Genomic DNA, 20425 nt, shown 5'->3' with positions numbered 1-20425 from the left:
AAAAGTAGCTTTTCCTCTTGAATTCACTTTCTATCCTGCCTCTATTTTTATTGTGTGTTGCAAGGTTTCCATTGTCGGTCTGTTACCAAAGCACTTAACAGATGTCTTTCCAAAGGCATCAAACCACTATGGTTGTTACCTTCTCACTCCCCGATTTCTTTTTCAATAAACAAATTACCCAGAATATATTTCCCTCTTATCTAGCTATGCACGCTGGAGAGAAGAAAAAAATAGAAAAGAATTTTATTTGCAAAGGGTGATTTTTCTTATTAATAACCAGAGACACAGAAACAGACTACAGTTGATTCAAAGAGCAAACACTAATCCTTTTGAGTTCTCTAGCCTCAGGAAGTGCTTTCCTCCAGGAGATAAAGGGAGCTAATCCTCAGAGAAGAGGAAAGGTGAAAACCACAACAGATTCAGCAATCAAGTTTAAGGGTGAGGGAACTACAGGTCACATGGGGAGAGGGCAATGCAGAAATGAAGTTGCAAACTTGCATTTTTTCCTCTGGGGTAATGATACATTCACATTGGTCCAATCCGTCCGCTTCCCTATCTCTATAGCTCACAATAACCCACAGGTGTAAAGTGTCTGATCTTCTGAACCAAGACGTCATCAGTGGCACGGCAAGACTGGGCAAAAGTCCCATGAGAGGGCAGCGTTGCCCTTCTCTCTCCCTCTCCCTCCCTGCCACCCAGTCCAGGCAGTTTCCCACTACCTCCTTCCATTCCGACTCACCTCCATGGTCTCGGGGTAGGAAGGGGCTGAGTTTGAAGCGCTAGGACACCGTCCCCCAGGAAGCAAAGCACTTCTGTGATGTTTTCTGATTCCCCATTTTCAGACAACGCTCTTTCCACAGCTGGGAGACAAAACAAAAAAAAACCCCGAAACAAACAAACAAACAAATGCTTCAAAAGCTACCAGTCCTAGTCAAACTGCTGATAGCCCAGCAGAAAAGTCTTAGCACAGTTTCGATGCATTATCTCCTTCCTGCAGACCAGGAGGAGGCAGGCAACATGGGGACATTGGTCATTAGGGGATTCGCTACGCAGGATTCAAATGGAACCTGATTTGCTGAACTCTAACCTAAACCTAACAGTAGTATTGTTCAAGAGAAGACAGAAATACACTGTTGTAAAAATCAACAGATGTCACACTAAAACAAATATCCCCCAAATTGAACCTGAACTAGATGGATGTTGCATTAACTTTCTAATCTTAAAGGCATTCCCATGGCAATTTCTCCATGGCCCTGGGCAGCCAGCCCCTTTATTGGCTGCCAGTTCACAGATGACAATACCCCTGGCAGGTTGGACAGCTAATATAGCCCCAGTCTTCAAACTTGGCTTCCCTGCCAGGTCGCTCAAAACCCATTTGTACAGCCCCGTTGGATTTTTCGAGTGTACAGCCAGATGGGTTACTTGAACTCACCGACTCGAGGACATGTTTTTGTATATTCCTATGCCTCTTATAAATCAGATCCAACAAGAAATAATGGATGGACTGCTTGGCCGTTTCGAGCAATTATTCTGTCTGGCATGGGTGGAGAACAAGAGTAGTGTCAGCAGAGTTATCGGCCGTACCTTTTGCTTGAGGAAATGTTACATCTCCAGGGCCAAGCACATCTATCTGTCTGACTGCGTTGCCTCTGATTGTCTCTCTTTTTTTTCCTCCTCTCTCACGTACACATGTACTCTCCTTAATTACTAGCAGAAAACAGTGCATTCCGCACACTTCCCAACATCTGTTCAGGCCTTAATTAATCCAACTCTCACATGGTCTCCATAGCAACGATGCTCACCAGGCTCAGTCTCTGCATTCAAAAATCTTCTTCGAAGCGAATGACTCAAAGTATGGCCCTTACCAAAATAATTTTGCGTTGATTTCGGGGTTCGATCCAATGAGAACTTTGCGTAGAAGGCGTTTACATGGAGAGACCAAGTTATGATGTCACATTCAGCATCACCATCGTGGAAATCAACTGCCTGAAACCAGGAATACAAAATAACAGTCATTTTTCAAAGTATTGCCGAAAGAAAATCCCGTTACTATCTTCATGGTACCAGAAACTCCTGTGCTACGGAAGATTAATGGCTCCAGTTATCTTGATGGAATGTACAGTTATTGTTTGCAGGGCAGTTAGAAGAAACACAAGTGTTAAAAAGAAACTCATCGGAAGGTGTGTTTCCTAAGCTTCTGGCTTTACGAAGCTTAATTCAAAGCCTATTGTCCCTTGCTGGTACCTGCCAACTTGTTCCCCAAATTGCAGCTTGCCGGGAGCAGAGAGGTGGACTAAGGCTTTCCAAGGAGGCCGTGGATGCTGCCCAGGGGAACATCAAGCACATTTCTGAGAGTCTGTTTTAGCTCCGTGGCCTACAGAGAAATTCTCCTTGATACTGACTTTATGTGTGTGTTTCTTCGAAGCAGTTATGGCAGAGATTGTAAAAATTAACACTGACAACTACCCAGAAAATCTGCTCAGATATTACACATGGTGTTGGAGGAGGTGGGGAGGAGTAATAGAGAGAGCACAGGAGAATGAAGCCAGGCCCAAATGGCATTTGAGTTCATACTGGCTTCTGTCATTAAATGCTTAATGTGGGAGCTAATAAGTAAACCATTTATCGGAGTTCTACCTCTCTTCCCCTTCACAGCGTCCTTCTTTGAAGAGGCAAACAACCCAAAACCAGCTGAGGAGAGAGAAGACGAGAACTTAGACAAACTCTCATGTGAGTAAAAATGTATTTTAGTAGACAAATCCCTCTTACGATATAAAATGGATCAATCAACTGAGCCCCTGAACAAGGAGAGGACCTTCCCAAACCTTCTCCGGTGACTGAAACTCTGTGGACCCTGGATACATTGGCCCTGGGGACGGCTTATCTCCAGATTGCCTAGGGACAGAGCCAAGTAGAACCAGAAGCTTGGGGGTGGGGGGTGGGGGTGTCACTGAGGGATGTGGCAGGGGGAGCTCTTCCAGGAATAAGGGCCAGTTCTCTAATGTAGTTATAGTATCTACTGAAATGAATGGAGAAAGTATAATCTTATAATGTCACCAAACTCATTTTTTGTCCTCAGGCAAGAGTCTCTATGAGACTCTTGGCTGCTGGCAGGATCTAAAACTCCTGACTTTTAGGCAGACAACTAGGGTTCAATTCATGGCAACGCTGAAGTTTCTCAGCCATGAAGCTTCTACAGAACGACTGAACCAAGGCCCCCCTTCAAGTTACTTCAAATCACTTCATCCCAAGTGATATTCAGTCATCACCTTGAAGCGATTGCTTTGAACTCACAAGCAAGAGGTAAAGAAATGGAATGGAAATGCGATCAGGGTTCTAGCTCAGTTCCCGTCCCCTCTTCGATCTGAGATTTCCAAAGATTCTTCCTCATCCCCTCCTTTCATTCAATAAGTATCATGAAGCTGTCACTCTGAGTGCAGCATCATCACGGGCTTTGATCTTGGATGTCTCTCAGTGCAAAGGATAATGGGCTATGAAAAACTGAAATCATACTTCCGCAGCTATTTTAGTTCCTGAGCATGCCCAAACTCACCTTCTCCGGACCACTGTCACCAGCATATAACAACTGCCATCACTTCTAGACTGGCTATCCTGTGTGGCATTTACCATCCTGGCATTAATTCACTTAGCTCTTGCAACACGCCTACAAGGCATGACTGTTCTTATCATCCCCATTTCATACGTAAGCAAACTGATCTCGGAAGCAAGGTTGCAGGATTGTAGAACTCCAAGAGACTTCACTCACATGGGATTCCACAAGCATGGGTGCTCTATGGTGCCCCCTGGCACTGTGCAACCCCATGGACCTGGGGCGGGGGGGGGGGGGGTTGTTCAGTAAGCAGAACTCGAACCTATTTGACTTTGCCGTATCTTTTTACTGCCTCTCTCACACTGGCAGAGGGACATCCGTGCATGAGGGGCAATCAGGAAAGAACACGGTGAACTCTGGGTGTTCATCACCACATCATTCTGGAATATTCCTTCCAGGTACCCCCTCTACATCCTTAATTTTTTTTTTTCTTCTCCATTCTCCACAAAGCCCTAAGTGGTAGACGAAGGCAGGGCGAGGAACAGCATCAGAGCTGACAAAGAAAATAAAACAAGAGAGTCTTCGGCTAGGAAGATCCTGAACTTACCTCTTCCCCCAGGCGCAAGTCTACATTCACCTCTGCAACGAGTCCCTCTGAAAACCAGTTGAGCAGTTGCTTCACATGGCAAATGAGAAGACAGTCACTTGGAGGCAGGCAGGAGAGGCTGTGACACACAGGCCTGCCCAAATCCCCACTCCTGATGCGCCAACACACAAGCGGGAAAAACTCAAAACCTGGAGGCTCTCCCTGAGGAATGAGGGGTTTGTAGCCTCACAACTGCAACCCCAACTTTTAAGACTTACACCCGACGGATGAGCGCCCAGAACACTTAGCTTTCTTTGAAAACCTACAGAAGTCGCGCCCACTGCCCAGCGAAAGCAAAGGGTGGGAGCGAGCTGCCTGAGAGTCTGGCTTCCAGTCAGCCTGAATCTAGGAGCCGACACCCTCTTTGGGACACTGACAGGTCTTTGCAAACTCTCAACTACCTTCAGGACGGGGAGAGGTGGCTGTTTCATCTGATGCGTAGAAACCAATTCAGAGAGTCTGGCAAAATGAGGAAACAGAGGAATATGTTCCAAATAAAACAACAAAATAAAACCTTAATAAAACGGAGATAAGAAAACAAAGCAGAAGAGCCAAGTGAGTCTTCTTGCCCCCTTTTCCTCCACTTAACTCTGCTTTGACTCATGAACGTCGTCAGTTTATCCCCCAGAAGCACCCTGGGGCATCCTTCTGGACGCCTCTGCTCCAATAAACATCCTCAAGTGGTCGCACGGCCCCCTTTATTCTTGGTTTCTTGTGGCTTACCATCTGGTAGGCAGATACTCAGTCGGGCAGAACCCAATTGCTTTTATGGTAGAAGTGGGTGTGGAAGGGTGAGGGGATAAGGAGGAGGCATACTCCTCCGGAACCTGGCTTTGTGTGGAACCCAATCAGTTCCTGGGGTGAGAGAGAGAAACTTCCATGTTTCCTCACAACTTGGACAACAGTGTTTGAAAGAGGTGAAGGTAGATGGGTGTTCTCACTGGACACCTTAAGCCATAGGGGAGGAGCTTGCTCTTGAGTACCTCCCAACGCGTGCTCCGGTGTCTCTTGTGGCTTTTATTTCGTGTCTCTGGCCTTTTGTTTGGGTTGGCTTCCTTGCTCACATCATCTTTCCCCGTCTCTGACTTCCTTTAGGTATCTTCCACTTTAAGACAACTAACTCCCTCCACTCCACATACTACTGACCCCCCACAGGCTTTTCCTAGGAGGTCTCCTAGCTACCTGTACTTCTCCACATCTGTTCATGTGTCTGTCTTCTCCAACAACTTGCAGGCTAATTCATCTTTATTTTGGTCCTAGCAGATTGGCCTCTAGCAGTCAAGTGTCTAAAGAAAAACTGCACGGGGGCGCCTGGGTGGCGCAGTCGGTTAAGCGTCCGACTTCAGCCAGGTCACGATCTCGGGGTCCGTGAGTTCGAGCCCTGCATCAGGCTCTGGGCTGATGGCTCGGGGCCTGGAGCCTGTTTCCGATTCTGTGTCTCCCTCTCTCTCTGCCCCTCCTCCGTTCATGCTCTATCTCTCTCTGTCCCAAAAATAAAATAAGAAACGTTGAAAAAAAAATTTTAAAAAAAGAAAAACTGCACGGAGCGAAGGTTTAGAGATGCAGATAAGACGAACACTAACCTCATTAGGAAACCTTAGTCCGGCCTTGTGACTGGCCATCTCCAGGCACGTCACTTCCCTATTCGTGGTTTCTGGCTGTGCAGGCACAATCTGCCTGAGGACTGGCACCAGGCTTAGAAATCACTCCAAGATTATTTAACGATTTAACAATAACTAGCGTATGTTATTATTAACAACTATGCCCCAGGCTCTGTTCTAAGCATATCACGTCTATTAAGCACTCAAGCCTCACAATTCTATAAGGTCATCATCCCTCTTGTATAGGTGAGGCAACTTGAGACCTAGACAGGTGAAGTGACACACCCGGGACACACAGCAAGGGGAAGATCTGGCTCCAAAGTCCATGCTCTCCGCGGCTGTGCCTCTCGCGGACCGAGACAGAGGTGGCTGGACACGGATAACCTCGGGTTGGTTCTGAGGAGGAAAGGGGGGGGTCCCAGGTCCCAGGAACGGATACATGCTCCTTTTTCCTCCTGTGTCGGTCATCCCAGGATTTAGTCACGCTCCCCCCTTTTCCACAACACACACCACAACCACCGCCTCTGCAGCAAACACCGTGGCCCTTTTCTGAATGGACAGGGCTCCAACCGTGAGTGGGCTGGGAGTGTTGCAGGACTCCAGCAATTGGGCAGTCCTGATGAAAGGCAGAGTAGCTTGGACCACAAGTGGGGAGGCACGTTAATTCCCGCAGCCTGCAAAGGACAGAGCCCCAGGGTTGCCTTTCTTTCTGCAGCATACGTCTCAAGGGATGAATGCTTCCTTGAAGCTCGCCGGTGGGTGGGAAGAGTAGGTTCTTTAGAAGAAACTCATTTATGAGGCTGGAAAATAGGGCGGTCTTCTCCTAGGATTCGTGAGTTTCTTTGGGAGGCACAGAGTGACCTCCACTGAGATCTAAATTCAGGGCACCGTAAGGACAGAGTGAAAAGGAAGAACCGATCAAGAAAGCTTTGCAACTTCTATTCAGATGAAAGGTCCTAATAGTAAGACAATTGGCACGAGAAACCCAGGGATGTAGTCATCTCAAGAGATACTAAGACTTCCCCAGGGTAGCTACGTGAAGACCCAAAGTGTGCAGGACTTGAAAATCAACTGAGCACACCTATTTTTAAAGACCCGTGTGAGGATTCTGAACATCTATTCCTATTTTCACATGCGGATATTTCTATATCCAACGTCAGGGGAAAAGAGAAGATATCTATAGTTATCAGAGCAAGGATCTAGACTGAAATATCAATATGTTCCACATTCAAGGGATATACGATTCTGGACGAGGCTTTGTTGGAGAGAGGGGAAAGACAGGTTTTTCTCTTTAGATGCCTTTAGGAAGGGAAGATGCGTCTGATTAATTTAGGAGCTCAGCCCGGAGGGGAAGTGATTGACAAAAATTTTAATAAGTTATATCCATTCTTGGAAACCACTCTCTTCATCTGTTAGCATTGTGACCAAAATGGCCAGAAGCAGCAAGAGTCAGAAAGAGTACTCCCCCAAACGGCTTTTTTTTAAACTAAGATTTGACTTGCCTATGTGAAGATATAAAAGATGTATTCAACTGACCAAACAATGGAGTCCGGGTGACATTTTTTCCCTTCCTTTTTAAGTTGATTCATTTTGAGAGAGAGCAAGCAGGAGAGAGGCAGAGAGAGAGGGAGACAGAATCCCAAGCGGGTTCTGCACTGTCACAGAGCCTGTCGTGGGCCTCGAAATCACAAGCCATGAGATCATAACCTGAGCTGAAATCGAGAGTCAGAGGCTTAACCGACTGAGCCGCCCCGGGGCCCCCTAATTTTTTCCCTTCCTGTCACAGCTCCCTCCTCGCAAGTGTTGCAATGTGGGCGAGTTTAGTACTCCTTCCTTTCCACTTTCAGTAAGGGGAGATAGTGATGGTGTGTGAAACGTCTATTTTACTAATGTCTTACACACTGTTAAAATTCCAAAGCACAATAGTGAGGTGAAAGATATTTTTTGACTCTGGGCAAAACAGATACAAATATTTCTGAAGAACGAGCTGAAAATATTTCCTGGTTTCTTTTCTTACCGAGAGACCTGTATCACTCTGAAATCAGGATGTGCCTGTGTTCCTGTGGGGGAGAGCACTGGACAGGCCCAGGCCGCAAGCCTTGCCCAGAGAGCTTTTGTCCGTGAAGGCAGAGGTCCTTCCATGGAGTGGTAATTGTTCTTGCTCTCAGGGCCTGAGGACACAGGGCCAACCGTGAGAAGCACCGTGAACCTGAGCTTCACTATTTACATCAAAATGGACCGGCTAGGGCTCTGCCTCAAGGCCCTGTTGAAGGACGGTGAGGAACCTTGGCTTGAAAAACAACCCGCATCACAACCAAGAAAGTGAGTCTGCAAAGCATGTGGCCCAGGTCCTAAGAGTCCAGACTGTGTCCACCACAGAGTGGTTGCCCGGTTGGAGCAGGTCCCCCCCAGACAGGACATGTTGGTGACATGGTGACTGTAACAGATCACCACTAGGACCCGCCCCTGTGACTCCCCAGAGAGAAATTAGAGCGTGAAAACCAGCCAAGAAAGGGACTTTCCCACATCCGCCTCTGCCTTTGGGGCCACCGAGGCCACTCTCCATCGTGACCTGCTGTGGCTGTGAAAGTCTGCCCATCATGAATATCACTCTTTCCGTCCACATTGCTTCTTCTAGATCTCAAGGAAGGCATTTCAAAAACCAGATGATCCAGCAGAAAATGCAATATGGAATTTTACTCAAGAGTCACAACAACTTTGAAAATATTTCTGCTTATTCAAGTTAATTTCTCCTCCAGAAATCTGAAATTAGGTGTGATAAGTTAATGACTACACAAACAGAACTGCTTTCAATAATTTATTTGGACCCATGCCCAAAAACTGAACTTGCATGAAATATTAAATATTACTCTTACGGCAATTTAGACACATTCACACGAACGTCAGGAAATGAAAAAAAAAAATCTCCACCAAATGCCAGTGTTGTGTTTTGCTCGGAAAAATAATAACACAATTAGAGGTAAACAATGTTTTCTTCAGCGTCATCTCCAGTCTCCTGGTCTTGTCCAGTCAATGTCTGAAGATTTAGCTTTGCTTCGGCCGTAAATGTCTGCCGCTGAGAGCCATGTGGATGTGAGTCCTGGGAGGCTGGAAACTCAGTCTGAGAGATGTCCAAATCTGCAACAGACAGACGGCACAGGTCAGGAGGATCCGCTCAAGGCCTCCAAGGCAGGTGACACTGTAACTCAGAGCTCTCTAAGCCTGGGACATGCAGTGCCCATATATTCAGCCACAGAGAGAACCCGAGAGTCCAAGGAGAAAGGGACAAAATGCAATCACATCAAGTGACTTAATCAATGTATCATCAAGATGTGGTTGGGTGTGCGTTCAAATGTCTCCTATGGCTAAAAATAACCCTGACAAAATAATCCTAAGGGAGTGTCTAGTGAATAAAGACTTGTCACCATTTGCGGGCAGATAAAACACTGCTACTGTGGAACAAGGGTGCCCACTTATGTTTTAAAAACAGGTTCAGGGGCGCCTGGGTGGCGCAGTCGGTTAAGCGTCCGACTTCAGCCAGGTCACGATCTCGCGGTCCGTGAGTTCGAGCCCCGCGTCGGGCTCTGGGCTGATGGCTCAGAGCCTGGAGCCTGTTTCCGATTCTGTGTCTCCCTCTCTCTGCCCCTCCCCCATTCATGCTCTGTCTCTCTCTGTCCCCAAAATAAATAAACGTTGAAAAAAATAAAAATAAAAACAGGTTCAAGGTCTTAGAAATACGGTATATACTCTAGCTATGGGCGATGAACTATATTTGCATCTGCACAGCCCCTCCCCTCAGAATATCTCAAAGTCAAGAACTGACCTCAAGACTCAAATAATATGGCTGGGATTTTATTAATGTGGGAAAGGGGTGGGGGAAAAAGGAGTTGAAGGATGGAGACCGGCCAGCCTCACCATTATGCAAATCTAATTAACACTCTACAAACCACTTAGCTAGAGAAAACTGTTCCCGTATCAAGTACGGCTGGGTTCTTTTTTTCTGGTTACCTAGCAACAGCAGGGCATCGTCTATTTTCCCTTTTTTCTGCTAAAAACCCTCTAGTACACGGTGTAAGGGAAGGCAAAGAGGGGTTCCTACTTGAAGAAAAGAAAGGCTGTTGCTGCAAACCATTTTCTCTTCCCTTGTTCTACTGACCACCCTTCCTGAGGCTCACTTATATGGCAAAGTCACAAATGACCGGCTCCGGTCAGCGCAAAAGGCGGAGTATGCGTGGAAACCCAGGCGAGAAAGATGGATAGCCTGAAGCCCACCCGCTCCTTCTTCAGTCATCAACGAGAGGTCATTATAAACATTGCCACATTTGACTCTAAGACTCTATTATTTAGATGGGTACCCATAACTGGTAGGATTCTAATGACAAAAATGCTTGTGGCTCCTGCCCTCCTGCCAACGACCTTAGCTGGTAGGGAAGGCAGGAAGCAAGGCCTGGCAGGGAGAGTAAAACATCCTCACGCTGCTCTGTCTTCAGGGACGTGGGACACTTGGCTACGTGTCCGTTCATCACTTCTTCCAGTAAGAGGCAGGCCCACTGGAAGAGGGGCAGCCAGAGCCCCAGAAAATAAACACAAGTCACCTGGAGGAGCTGACGTGTGCCTGTGAAGCTGAGGGGGACCCCGGGGAGAGGGGAGGGGAAGAAGAGGTCAGGCTGTACTCCATAGCTCTGCTCCACGCTTAGGCCTGCCCGGCCTCTAGATGCCCGTGGGGCCCAAAGAAGAAAATTCTTTTACATTCGCGTGACTTGATTTTACTAACCCTGATTCCAAATCCTGTACCTCGAATACTCGAACTCACTAACTACTGAACACGCGACTAGTGAAGATGCTTCTAACTACCCCCGTGCAAAGCGTGACTTCTGGGCACAAGAAGTTTTCCAGGTCTGATACAGCCATCACTCTTTTAAGCCTCAAAATGTTGTAACCCACAGTTTACAGTTTGGGTAACGAAAGCTCAGGCTACTTAAATTCCTTGCCCCACATCACACAATGAAGAACTAATCTAGATTTGAACTCAGGGGACCACTGCCACTTGCACATCCGATCAAGAGTCTCAGGATTCCCATTTCTTATGGTGATGGAAACGGCTTGACCATTTTTATTACATTAAGAGACTTTGAATGTTTAATACTTACCCTCCCTAAGTACCACATTTTGAAGAATCACTTAGCAAAAAAGAAATTAAGAACGAGAGAGACATTCCAAGCTCCAAAAAACGGATACAATGATTATTATAAAATTGGGAACCTCCTTCATTTAATCAGGTAAACACCACAAACCGTCCTGCCCCCACAATGATTTCTCTATTAGGGCAACACAGATCAACCTAGAATGCTCTCTGCTCTTTTATCACATTGGGAGACAAAGTATGCTTGCCTGTGGTCACAACACACGTTCGCGCTTTCGACTCCTTTCCCCAGGCATTGAATGAATAAAGCCATTTAACCTCTAAAAAAAAAAAATATTCTCAGTTACGCTACTCATGTTTAGCGTTACACAACCTAACACATATACACCTCAAAACTTGCATCTATCAGATGCTCGTAGATTAAAGAACAGTTCATGTAAGCCACTGTATTCCTGCCCCCTTGCCAACAGAAGGTCCAGCCAGGGTACAAGAAATACCACACGGAGAAGGAACAACCATGCTTTGAATGAGGTGGTTGGGAGGTGATTGCGGACAAACGTGACAATGCCCGGCACAATGCAAGCCCTTAATCCCTGTAAGTTTCCTTCCCCTGGGGGTGTGAGACATGTAGCAAAGAATCCAAAATACTGGTGGTGAGTCTATGGATCTGGGAAGTCCTCTTAATGGTTTCAGGAGAAGGCTTAAGAACAGCCAAAGAACCAAACGTATATCAGAATTCTTTTAAACTGTAGGCTCTAGCTCAGGAAAGACAGAGATCCAAGAATAAATGTGTGTGTGGGGGGGGGGGAAGGTTAGTTTTTAACTGGTGTGTATGTGTATATGTGTATGTATGTGTGTGCGTAAGGGAGTATAGACATTTAATGACAACTTTTTCAGATAAAAATAAAAATACAGAGGAACATCTCTAGGTGAAAAATAGCTTGCTGGACCCTAAAGTGACAGGCCCATGTTGGCATCCTAGATGTATTCATGGAGGTTGTTGTGGATGTATGTCACCTGAAGGTGAACTCAATCTCCTTTCCATTTTCTCCTTGACTTCCGCCTGAACTATTTAGGCAAGGTCAGACAACCCATCTTTGAAACTGGAAACCGTTCCATGATTTCTGATTTTATGATTCCATTTCAACCCTGAAAGAGCACCAGCACAGCAACTGTATACTTCTCAAGGTCAGCCACCTTTTTCCACACTTTTTACCCTAGAGAATATGATCATTATGGAATCTTAAACTGAAAAAACACTTGTTAAAATAAAACCTCACTGGTTCAGAAAGCAGAATTCTTGAGGAATAAAAATCACCCAATTTTGTGATCGAAATCCCTATAAACTGCTGAACATAAAAATAGGATACCTGGTTTTTTAATAAGCAAAGAAATATTAATTTAATGGAATCCTAATTTGGTCGACTAAAAAGCAAATGCTATTATAATGAAACAAAACTTCAGACTACAAGGAACCTTTCCATCTAGTGTCTCAATACAACTTTCCCTGTCCATTGACATAAAAGATGCAATTTGATCTTTACCATACTTGTGGAAACTAAACAGAATGACCATGACTAACCTTAAGATAAAGACGAAGAAGCGGAAACACATCGAATCCCCATAGCCTGGCTAAACATAGTAGAGAAATAAAATCTTGGTGCAGGGTTTTCTTCTACCTAACTGAAAATTTTCACACCAAACAACTTCACCCTTAACAAGAAATTTCCATAGGTCCAATGTGGGGTCTAAGTCCACCTGCTAATGAAGTTTTAAAAAATTCTAAGTACCCACATTTTGGAGTGGGGGGCAAAAAGCACCCGTGCTACCAAGCGATATGCCCCACACCACACACTGATACGTATCCACAGACAGTTGCCTAAATCTCCCTGTTTTCAGCCCTTAGTTGCAACCTGTTGGCAGACATTTACAACGGACCGTTTTCACACTTCTCACCTGCTGTTGGAATTTTAGACCATCAGGAAAGAGAATCTGGGGTGTAGGATGACTTACAACTATAGAAATCAGCTCCTGATACTAGTAGGATGCAAAATGAGCCTTCCTTCCGTCGGCTCACCATCATTCTTCTCCTGAGCCAACTGGATAAGTGGTTCTTTTCTATAAACTCAAAGTATACCATGTGACCATGTGCCATATTAAAAATGAAAGAAGCGCCTCCTAACCCAAGAGTTAAATAAACCACAAGGTAAATCGTAACCTTGGGCAAGTCATTTCTGTTTGGGCTTCAGTTCATGAAGGAAGGACGTGACTCAAATCACCTTTCTGGCCTCTTGAACTTCTACTGTATGAGAATTTATACATTTGGACTTTGGCTTAGCGCTTCACCACATAATATTCTGAGGGAACAACAAATGGATGTGTTTTTAAACTGCTTTATGCTCAAGAAATACGAATGTATTACCTTAAGTTGCATCTAAGATAATGTTTTTAAGGTAATTTCCAGACCTATGCCCCACCCCTCTACCTTCATTCTTCTCAACAACACCTATCTGACTGAGCCAACATAGAGTCTTCAACGGACAGTATTTGGAAAACTACCTATTGAGAAGATAATGTTTACAGTCAAAACCTGCACGCAATCTTCCCTTCAAAGAACAGCAGACTTGAGTAACTTGTCAGGAAGAAAAAGTCTGTGATACGTCAAAAGGAGTTATCTATCATGTTTATTTATTTATTTATTTATTTTCCTTTTTTTTTTAATATATGAAATTTATTGTCAAATTGGTTTCCATACAACACCCAGTGCTCATCCCAAAAGGTGCCCTCCTCAATATCCATTATCTATCATGTTTAAATAATTAGTGTAATATTTGCCTTTTCTGGATTTTCTGAATAGAAAAGCATCTTAAATTATGATAATTTTTAAGCTTCATTTAAATTTAAAAGCACCAGTATAACTTTCATCATAAATATCAGCTGGGGACATCTAGAATTTAACTCAACTCAACGTATGGCCAATGGCCAGGCACCCAGCACCCAGTGCTACAAGAAGCACACTGAGTCGACTGTCGGGATCACTGATGATGCCTTGCTCAGCCCTCTGTGTCTCATCCCATTCCATTCTCCCAAACAAAACTCGCAACACAGAGCTTCGTGTCTTCTGGGCCTTGGCTCTGTTCTTGTTTATTTTAATGAAGTGTTCTGACTTGTGCTTCTGATTACTACATCCCTTACGCATGTTCCTAAAATCAAAATTCACACTTTCCTAGAATAACTCCACCTCAAAAAAATTTTTGATTAATGTTCCAAGTCTGCAGAATAAGTTGTAGTCCCTGTTTAATGATTGGTTCATGCTTATACTGTGAAACATTGAAAAAATCGTTTCCTGATGGCATTACTGGCGATCACTATTTTTTCTCAGGAGCGTTAATACACGGCATTTTTCTTCTAATGGAAAACATTTCTTGTACAGAACTTGAGGTATCTTCAGAGCAAAGGAAAATTGGTCTATGTCACTAATTTTGCTCGACTCTATTTTCCATAGTGAGGCACAAGCAGCATGTGAACCTCTGGCATGAAAACGAACCCGGCGTTGGCATCTGAAACCAACAGTCTCCATTAGTGTTAGGATTCCTTACTACTCCTCATCTACAGTAATGCACCTGAACTAAAATAACAGAAATGTGCTCTGGGGGTCCGAGTGCATGAAGAAATTTATAACATATAAAAGCAAACAGTTACAATTTTTTAAATTGTAACTGTTATAGCTGGACTTTATTGTCTTATCAGTAATTAACATTTGAATCACCTGGAGTTATGTAGGTAACACTGACAAGAAACAGAACTGAAGCAACCGATACAATGAAGACGAGATTAACACAAGACATGGTATGATGAACCAAGTCTGTTATATGAACTTTCATTTGCTCTCGCTCTCCTTTCTCCCCATAACGTGCCAACGTTATGGATTCACGACCTTAACATTAGCAAGCCCCATGAGAGGATGGGGCAAGTGCCTCTGCCTTCCTCTCTTCTTTAGGATGCGTTTCAAAGTGTTTCTCTAAACAAGATACTAACAGGTGTTAATGACAGAAGAATAAATACAGTGGTCCAGGAAGCTGATCAAACTGTGGGCAAATCAAGGTTTTTTTTAATTTTTTTTTTCAACGTTTATTTATTTTTGGGAGAGAGAGAGACAGAGCATGAACGGGGGAGGGGCAGAGAGAGAGGGAGACACAGAATCGGAAACTGGCTCCAGGCTCTGAGCCATCAACCCAGAGCCTGACGCGGGGCTCGAACTCCCGGACCGCGAGATCGTGACCTGGCTGAAGTCGGACGCTTAACCGACTGCGCCACCCAGGCGCCCCTACAAATCAAGTTTTTTAACAGATTCCTCAGACCTTTAATCGGCTCACCTGAGATCAGAGATCATAAATCTCTGAGGGGGAAAAACAGTATGTGGCACCCTCCAAACTGAGGGGGACTTTTCTCACAGTGTGCTTGGTATGTTCCACATAACGTATTTGGGGAACCGGTACCGTAAAAAAAAGGCAAATCTATTATACATTAAGAAAGAAACAACAAATGACCAAGATGTCAGAATAGGTCAGGGGCAGGAAGTTGAAAATAAGTGAGGCTTTCCAAATTCAAAAACTCTTAACCTTGTACGTGATGCCCTTCTGGTGGACACGGGCAATTATCGACAGTGGCTGCTCAAGTTATTAGGAGAAAAGCAGATGGAGAGCTTTGTAGTGGATGGATCAAGCTGACAATATCTGAACCCACAGATCAAATATAATATCATAAAAAGATAAACAGACATGGTTGGCCTCATGATAGGATGCAACAGGAAATGTATAACATGGACAATATAGGAAACATATAATCCGATCTGTGAAGATTCTTCAGGTCAAAAAAGCCTCTATCTAGTCAAACACCAAACACCTATTCCAACTACCCAGGTTACAGAAAACACGGTGGGAAGAATAATACGTTAAATAACACTATAGGAAAGCAAGCAGAAAAATTTAGAATATAGGACATTTTAAAAAAATGATTTTCTTCCAGGAAATAAATGTCTTTTCAAAAAACAAACAACACTGTCTTTTCAAATAATTATAAGACTTAAAAAAAGGGGGGGGCAGGAGAAATTTAGATTAAAAGAGATCTAAGAGATATACAAGCCAAATACAATATATGAAATTATTTGGATCAAACAAACCAAGGGGAAAAAGTTGAGACAGAGAAATTCATGTACTGACAGTATGATTTCAAGTATAAAGTTTTTTAGGTGTAATAAAGATATTGTGGTGATGCTTTAAAAAAAAAACACTTCTTGCCTTTTAAAGAAAGATACTCAAGTATTTTGAAATGAAATCATAGGATATCCTGGATTTGCTTTAAGATAACCCAGTGTGAGAGAGAGAAAGGGGAATGATGAACCAGGATTGGCTTGTCTGAACCAGGATTGGCTTGTCTGATGACCAGGATTGGTCATCATTAGAGCTGAGAATTCATTAAACAATTCTACTTTTGTATACAATTGAAATGTTCCATGGTATATTTTTTAAAGTGCAGAGCCTCACATATATTTGGACTATAAAATTATAAAGGGTTCTCTGTTATTCCAACAGCGTAGCTCCTATACATCTGAAAAAAAATGGAACACTGTGGCAATAAATTAGGGGCCTCCTCTGGATGCTGAATGTGTTTACATCAATTTTAATGCAACTGCATGACAAGTCATTGGCAAGTGTGTGCGTATGGGTTTTTATCTATTTAGAAAGATACACAATTTATATGACTCTGTTTCATAAAATAAATTAGGTTCATTTGAGTTTATAGCTACCTATAAGATACGATACAGATTCAAATATGTCCCTTTGCTTTTGCCTAGAAAATTTAACATCTCCCAGGTGAACCATAATCAGAAAAGATCTTTTACACCCTGGGTGTATTTGTTGATGGGAAAGAATTGGTAAGTTTCTCTTGTAATTTAGATTCCTATTCTTCAGCCTTTTGGGTTTACTGAAACTAAGATGTAACATTTAAGAAATAGAAGGTAATACATTTAGTCTGACAATATCAAAGTTGATTTCAGTTTATAATAATAGTAGGTATAAAAACATATTGCCAAAGGAATTAGTGAATACCTGATACAAAAAATTTATCTACTCAAAGTCCTGATAATCACCAGTTTCGAATGCTTATGTGTTGAAAGTACCTTAAATTTTCATTTAGCCTAACCCTTGCCTTCTCAGCAGAATCAAATGGATGCAGTCAAGATAGAATTGCATTATAGGGCTTCTGTCTTTAAGCCACTAACATTAATTGACTTTGAGTGAAACATTCAACTCAATTCTCACAGCAATACACAATGGTAGGTATACTATGGAATATGAAAGGGAGAGCCTAATGCAAATACAGACACAAGCCTAACTTAAAAAAACAGAACTCAAGAATACAGGAAGCTCAAGAAAATCTCTAATATCTTCAAAGAAATATTTAAAAGACATTCAACTACAAAGCAAGATTCCATAAAATATCAACTATAAGAGAAAAAGGAAAATCTCTTGAAATTAAAAATAAGCTAGCTGAATTAAAAAAAAAAAGTAGGGGCGCCTGGGTGGCGCAGTCGGTTAAGCGTCCGACTTCAGCCAGGTCACGATCTCGCGGTCCGGGAGTTCGAGCCCCGCGTCAGGCTCTGGGCTGATGGCTCAGAGCCTGGAGCCTACCTCCGATTCTGTGTCTCCCTCTCTCTCTGCCCCCCCCCCCCGTTCATGCTCTGTCTCTCTCTGTCCCAAAAATAAATAAAAAACGTTGAAAAAAAATTTTTTAAAAAAAGTCAATGGACTAGTAGGAGGTTAAGGATAAGAAAATCTCCCAGAAAGGAAAACAAAAACATTAAGAAATGGGAATAGAAGTGGGGGCAGGCACAGAATAAGCAGAAAAATCAGAGGACCCAAGAGGTCCAACTATGAACGAGAAACAGTTCCAATAAGATAATAATGATGAGAAGATTTTTTTAAAGAAAATTTCCCACAATCAAAGAAAATGTCTAAAGTAACCAGTAAGAATGGTTTTAACAAAAGACCACACGAAGACATATAATACAATTCATCCAAGAAGGGATAAAGAGAGAACTGTAAAGGCTTCCAAAATTGAGAACAGGTCACAAAGAATTAGAAATAAGAATGACATCAGACTTCTCAAAAGAAACCCTAAGAAGCAGAATAATCAAACCGTTCAAAATTCTGAAGGAGAATAAATTATTTTTTGAGAAAGAGAGAGGGTGCAAGGGAGAGGGGCAGAGGGAGGGAGAAGAGAATCTTAAGAAGGTTCCACATTCAGCACAGAGTCTGACACGGGGCTCTATGCAGGCCTCGAGCTCAACACCATGAGATCATGATCCGAGCTGAAATCAAGAGTCAGACACTTTACCGACTGAGCCATGGAGGTGCCCCTGAAGGGGAATGATTTTTGATCTGGAATTCTAAGCCTAAATATATTATAAAAACCAAGTATAAAAGCAAAAATAAATGATGTGAAAAATACATTTCAAGTTAGTTATTTGGAAAAACATGTGCTTTCATTACGGCTTTTCTTGGGAACATCTGGAGGTAAGATCCACCACATAAAGGAATAGGTCATAAAAGATAAAAAATGAGACTGAGCACACGGGATCTGTCACAGGAGGAGTATGAAGGGTGACACCTATATAGCAGGCATGGAACAACAAGGGCTTATTGGAAAAGGAGGACAGAGGATCCTGGAAGGGAAATTTCAAGGACAGAAAATGAAGCAGATAGATATCGGACGTGTTGAGTGTGTGGAAACTAATATTGGTCAGTTACTGAGAGGTACACAAGCTATGGAGGAATACATAGTTGGGAGGTAGGAAAAAAGTAAGCAAATGAAGAAGATATATGGTTAAAGACTCAGTAAAATAGAATAGTCAAAAACAACATAATTTTAAGTGGCTTCTGCACATATGGTTGATTTTTCTCCATCCTGAAAGACCTTAGCTCTGTCACAAATGTCCTTTTGCAATCTTAAAGTATCTACATATAACTGTAAATACGATTTCTCCTACAACTATTTCTCAAAGTTAAAACCATATTGAACCCATTTGAAAACAATTAATTTGCCTGCATAAGTAATACTGAACACCTGAAATTCCAAAATCTGTTGTTAGAAAAACACCTTTAAAAATAGTCACTTCACCAAAGAGGAAACCTAAATGGCAAATAAATACACAAAGACACTAAATCTCACGAGTAATTAGGGAAGTACAAATTCTAAGAATGGGAGTTACCATTTCATACCCATGAGATTGGCAAAATTTAGAAACCTAACAATACTGAGTGTTGGGGAAGTTCTGGAGAAACTGGAAATCTCATATATAGATGCTGATAATTGAATTATTTAACTTTAGAGAGAAATAATACCCAGCAAAACCAAAGACATCCCCATCACTTTTAAGTGTTATCATGTAAATAAACTCTCATTCATATACACAAGGGGAATGCATAAAAGGATATTTACTGAGAATCATTTGTAGGAGTAAAAAAATTGGAAACATCCTAACTGTTCACTAGTAACAAATAAGCTGGCATTTATTCTATAAGGGAATAGTAGACAGCAGTTTAAAATGAACTATTTGAACTACATGTATGAATATGCACATTGAGTGGAAAAAAAATAATTGCAAAAAGACAAACATTATATAGAATATAAAAAATATATATATTTATGCATACATGTATGTAGCAAGAACATAAAAACATACTATAGAAATGACACGCACCAATTATAGAATAATAGAAATGATATGCACCAATTATAGAATATTGTTTAAATGGGGAAAAAAAGGAAAAATGAGGGGAGGGACGGTATATTGAATATTCTAAAAAAAAAAAAGGCAAAGAAATGTCTGAAGCAAACATGGCAACAGGTTAACATTTGTTAAATGCATGCCTGATACATATTTTTTTCTTCACTTTTCTGTAAGTTTGAATTTTTCATAGTTAAAACTTTTATATTAAAAATGCATTAAAATACACAGCAACCAAGTATAATATGTGGTCTTATATTATTATATAATATATATTATATTATTATATATTACATATTACATAATATATATATTATTATAATATTTGGATTGAGTCAAAAAAATCAAACTAGGAAGAGTACACACACACACACACACACAATTGGAAATTTAAATACTGACTATATGTTGATACTATGGAATTTTTGTTCCATTTTTCCCTTGGTGTGATAACAGTTTTAAAAAGAGAGCCCTATCTCTTAGAGATAAATACTGAAATGTTATGCATCAATAAATACGTACACATGATTTTTAAATACTGCTTCAAAATAATACTGGGCGTGTTGGGGTTAAGTGTCTGGGTGAAACACAATTGGCCAGAAGTTCCTAAGTTTTTCAAGTTGATCATGGTAACTAACTGGCTGTCATACTCCTATTCAATTATGTACATGTTTGAAATTGTCCACAATAC

The 20425-nt window shown here is 42.3% G+C and overlaps 1 protein-coding gene across 6 annotated transcripts in view; it reads right to left on the bottom strand.

Moving 5' to 3' along the window:
• Positions 1 to 8602: 8602 nt before the first annotated feature.
• The window catches only part of ARHGEF28 (Rho guanine nucleotide exchange factor 28), a 318682-nt gene continuing 306859 nt past the window's right edge, over positions 8603 to 20425 (bottom strand). For all 6 annotated transcript variants that reach the window (XM_047863854.1, XM_047863859.1, XM_047863847.1 and 3 more), the window contains one exon: positions 8603 to 8935. In XM_047863854.1, the coding sequence (XP_047719810.1) occupies positions 8772 to 8935 (164 nt within the window). In that variant the 3' untranslated portion in view covers positions 8603 to 8771. The remainder of the gene's footprint in view (positions 8936 to 20425) is intronic.

The sequence above is a fragment of the Prionailurus viverrinus genome, chromosome A1 (assembly GCF_022837055.1).
Source record: "Prionailurus viverrinus isolate Anna chromosome A1, UM_Priviv_1.0, whole genome shotgun sequence".
Taxonomy (NCBI): domain Eukaryota; kingdom Metazoa; phylum Chordata; class Mammalia; order Carnivora; family Felidae; genus Prionailurus; species Prionailurus viverrinus.
The sequence above is the reverse complement of the archived record's forward strand: the minus strand, read 5'-3'. Positions and strand labels throughout refer to the sequence as shown.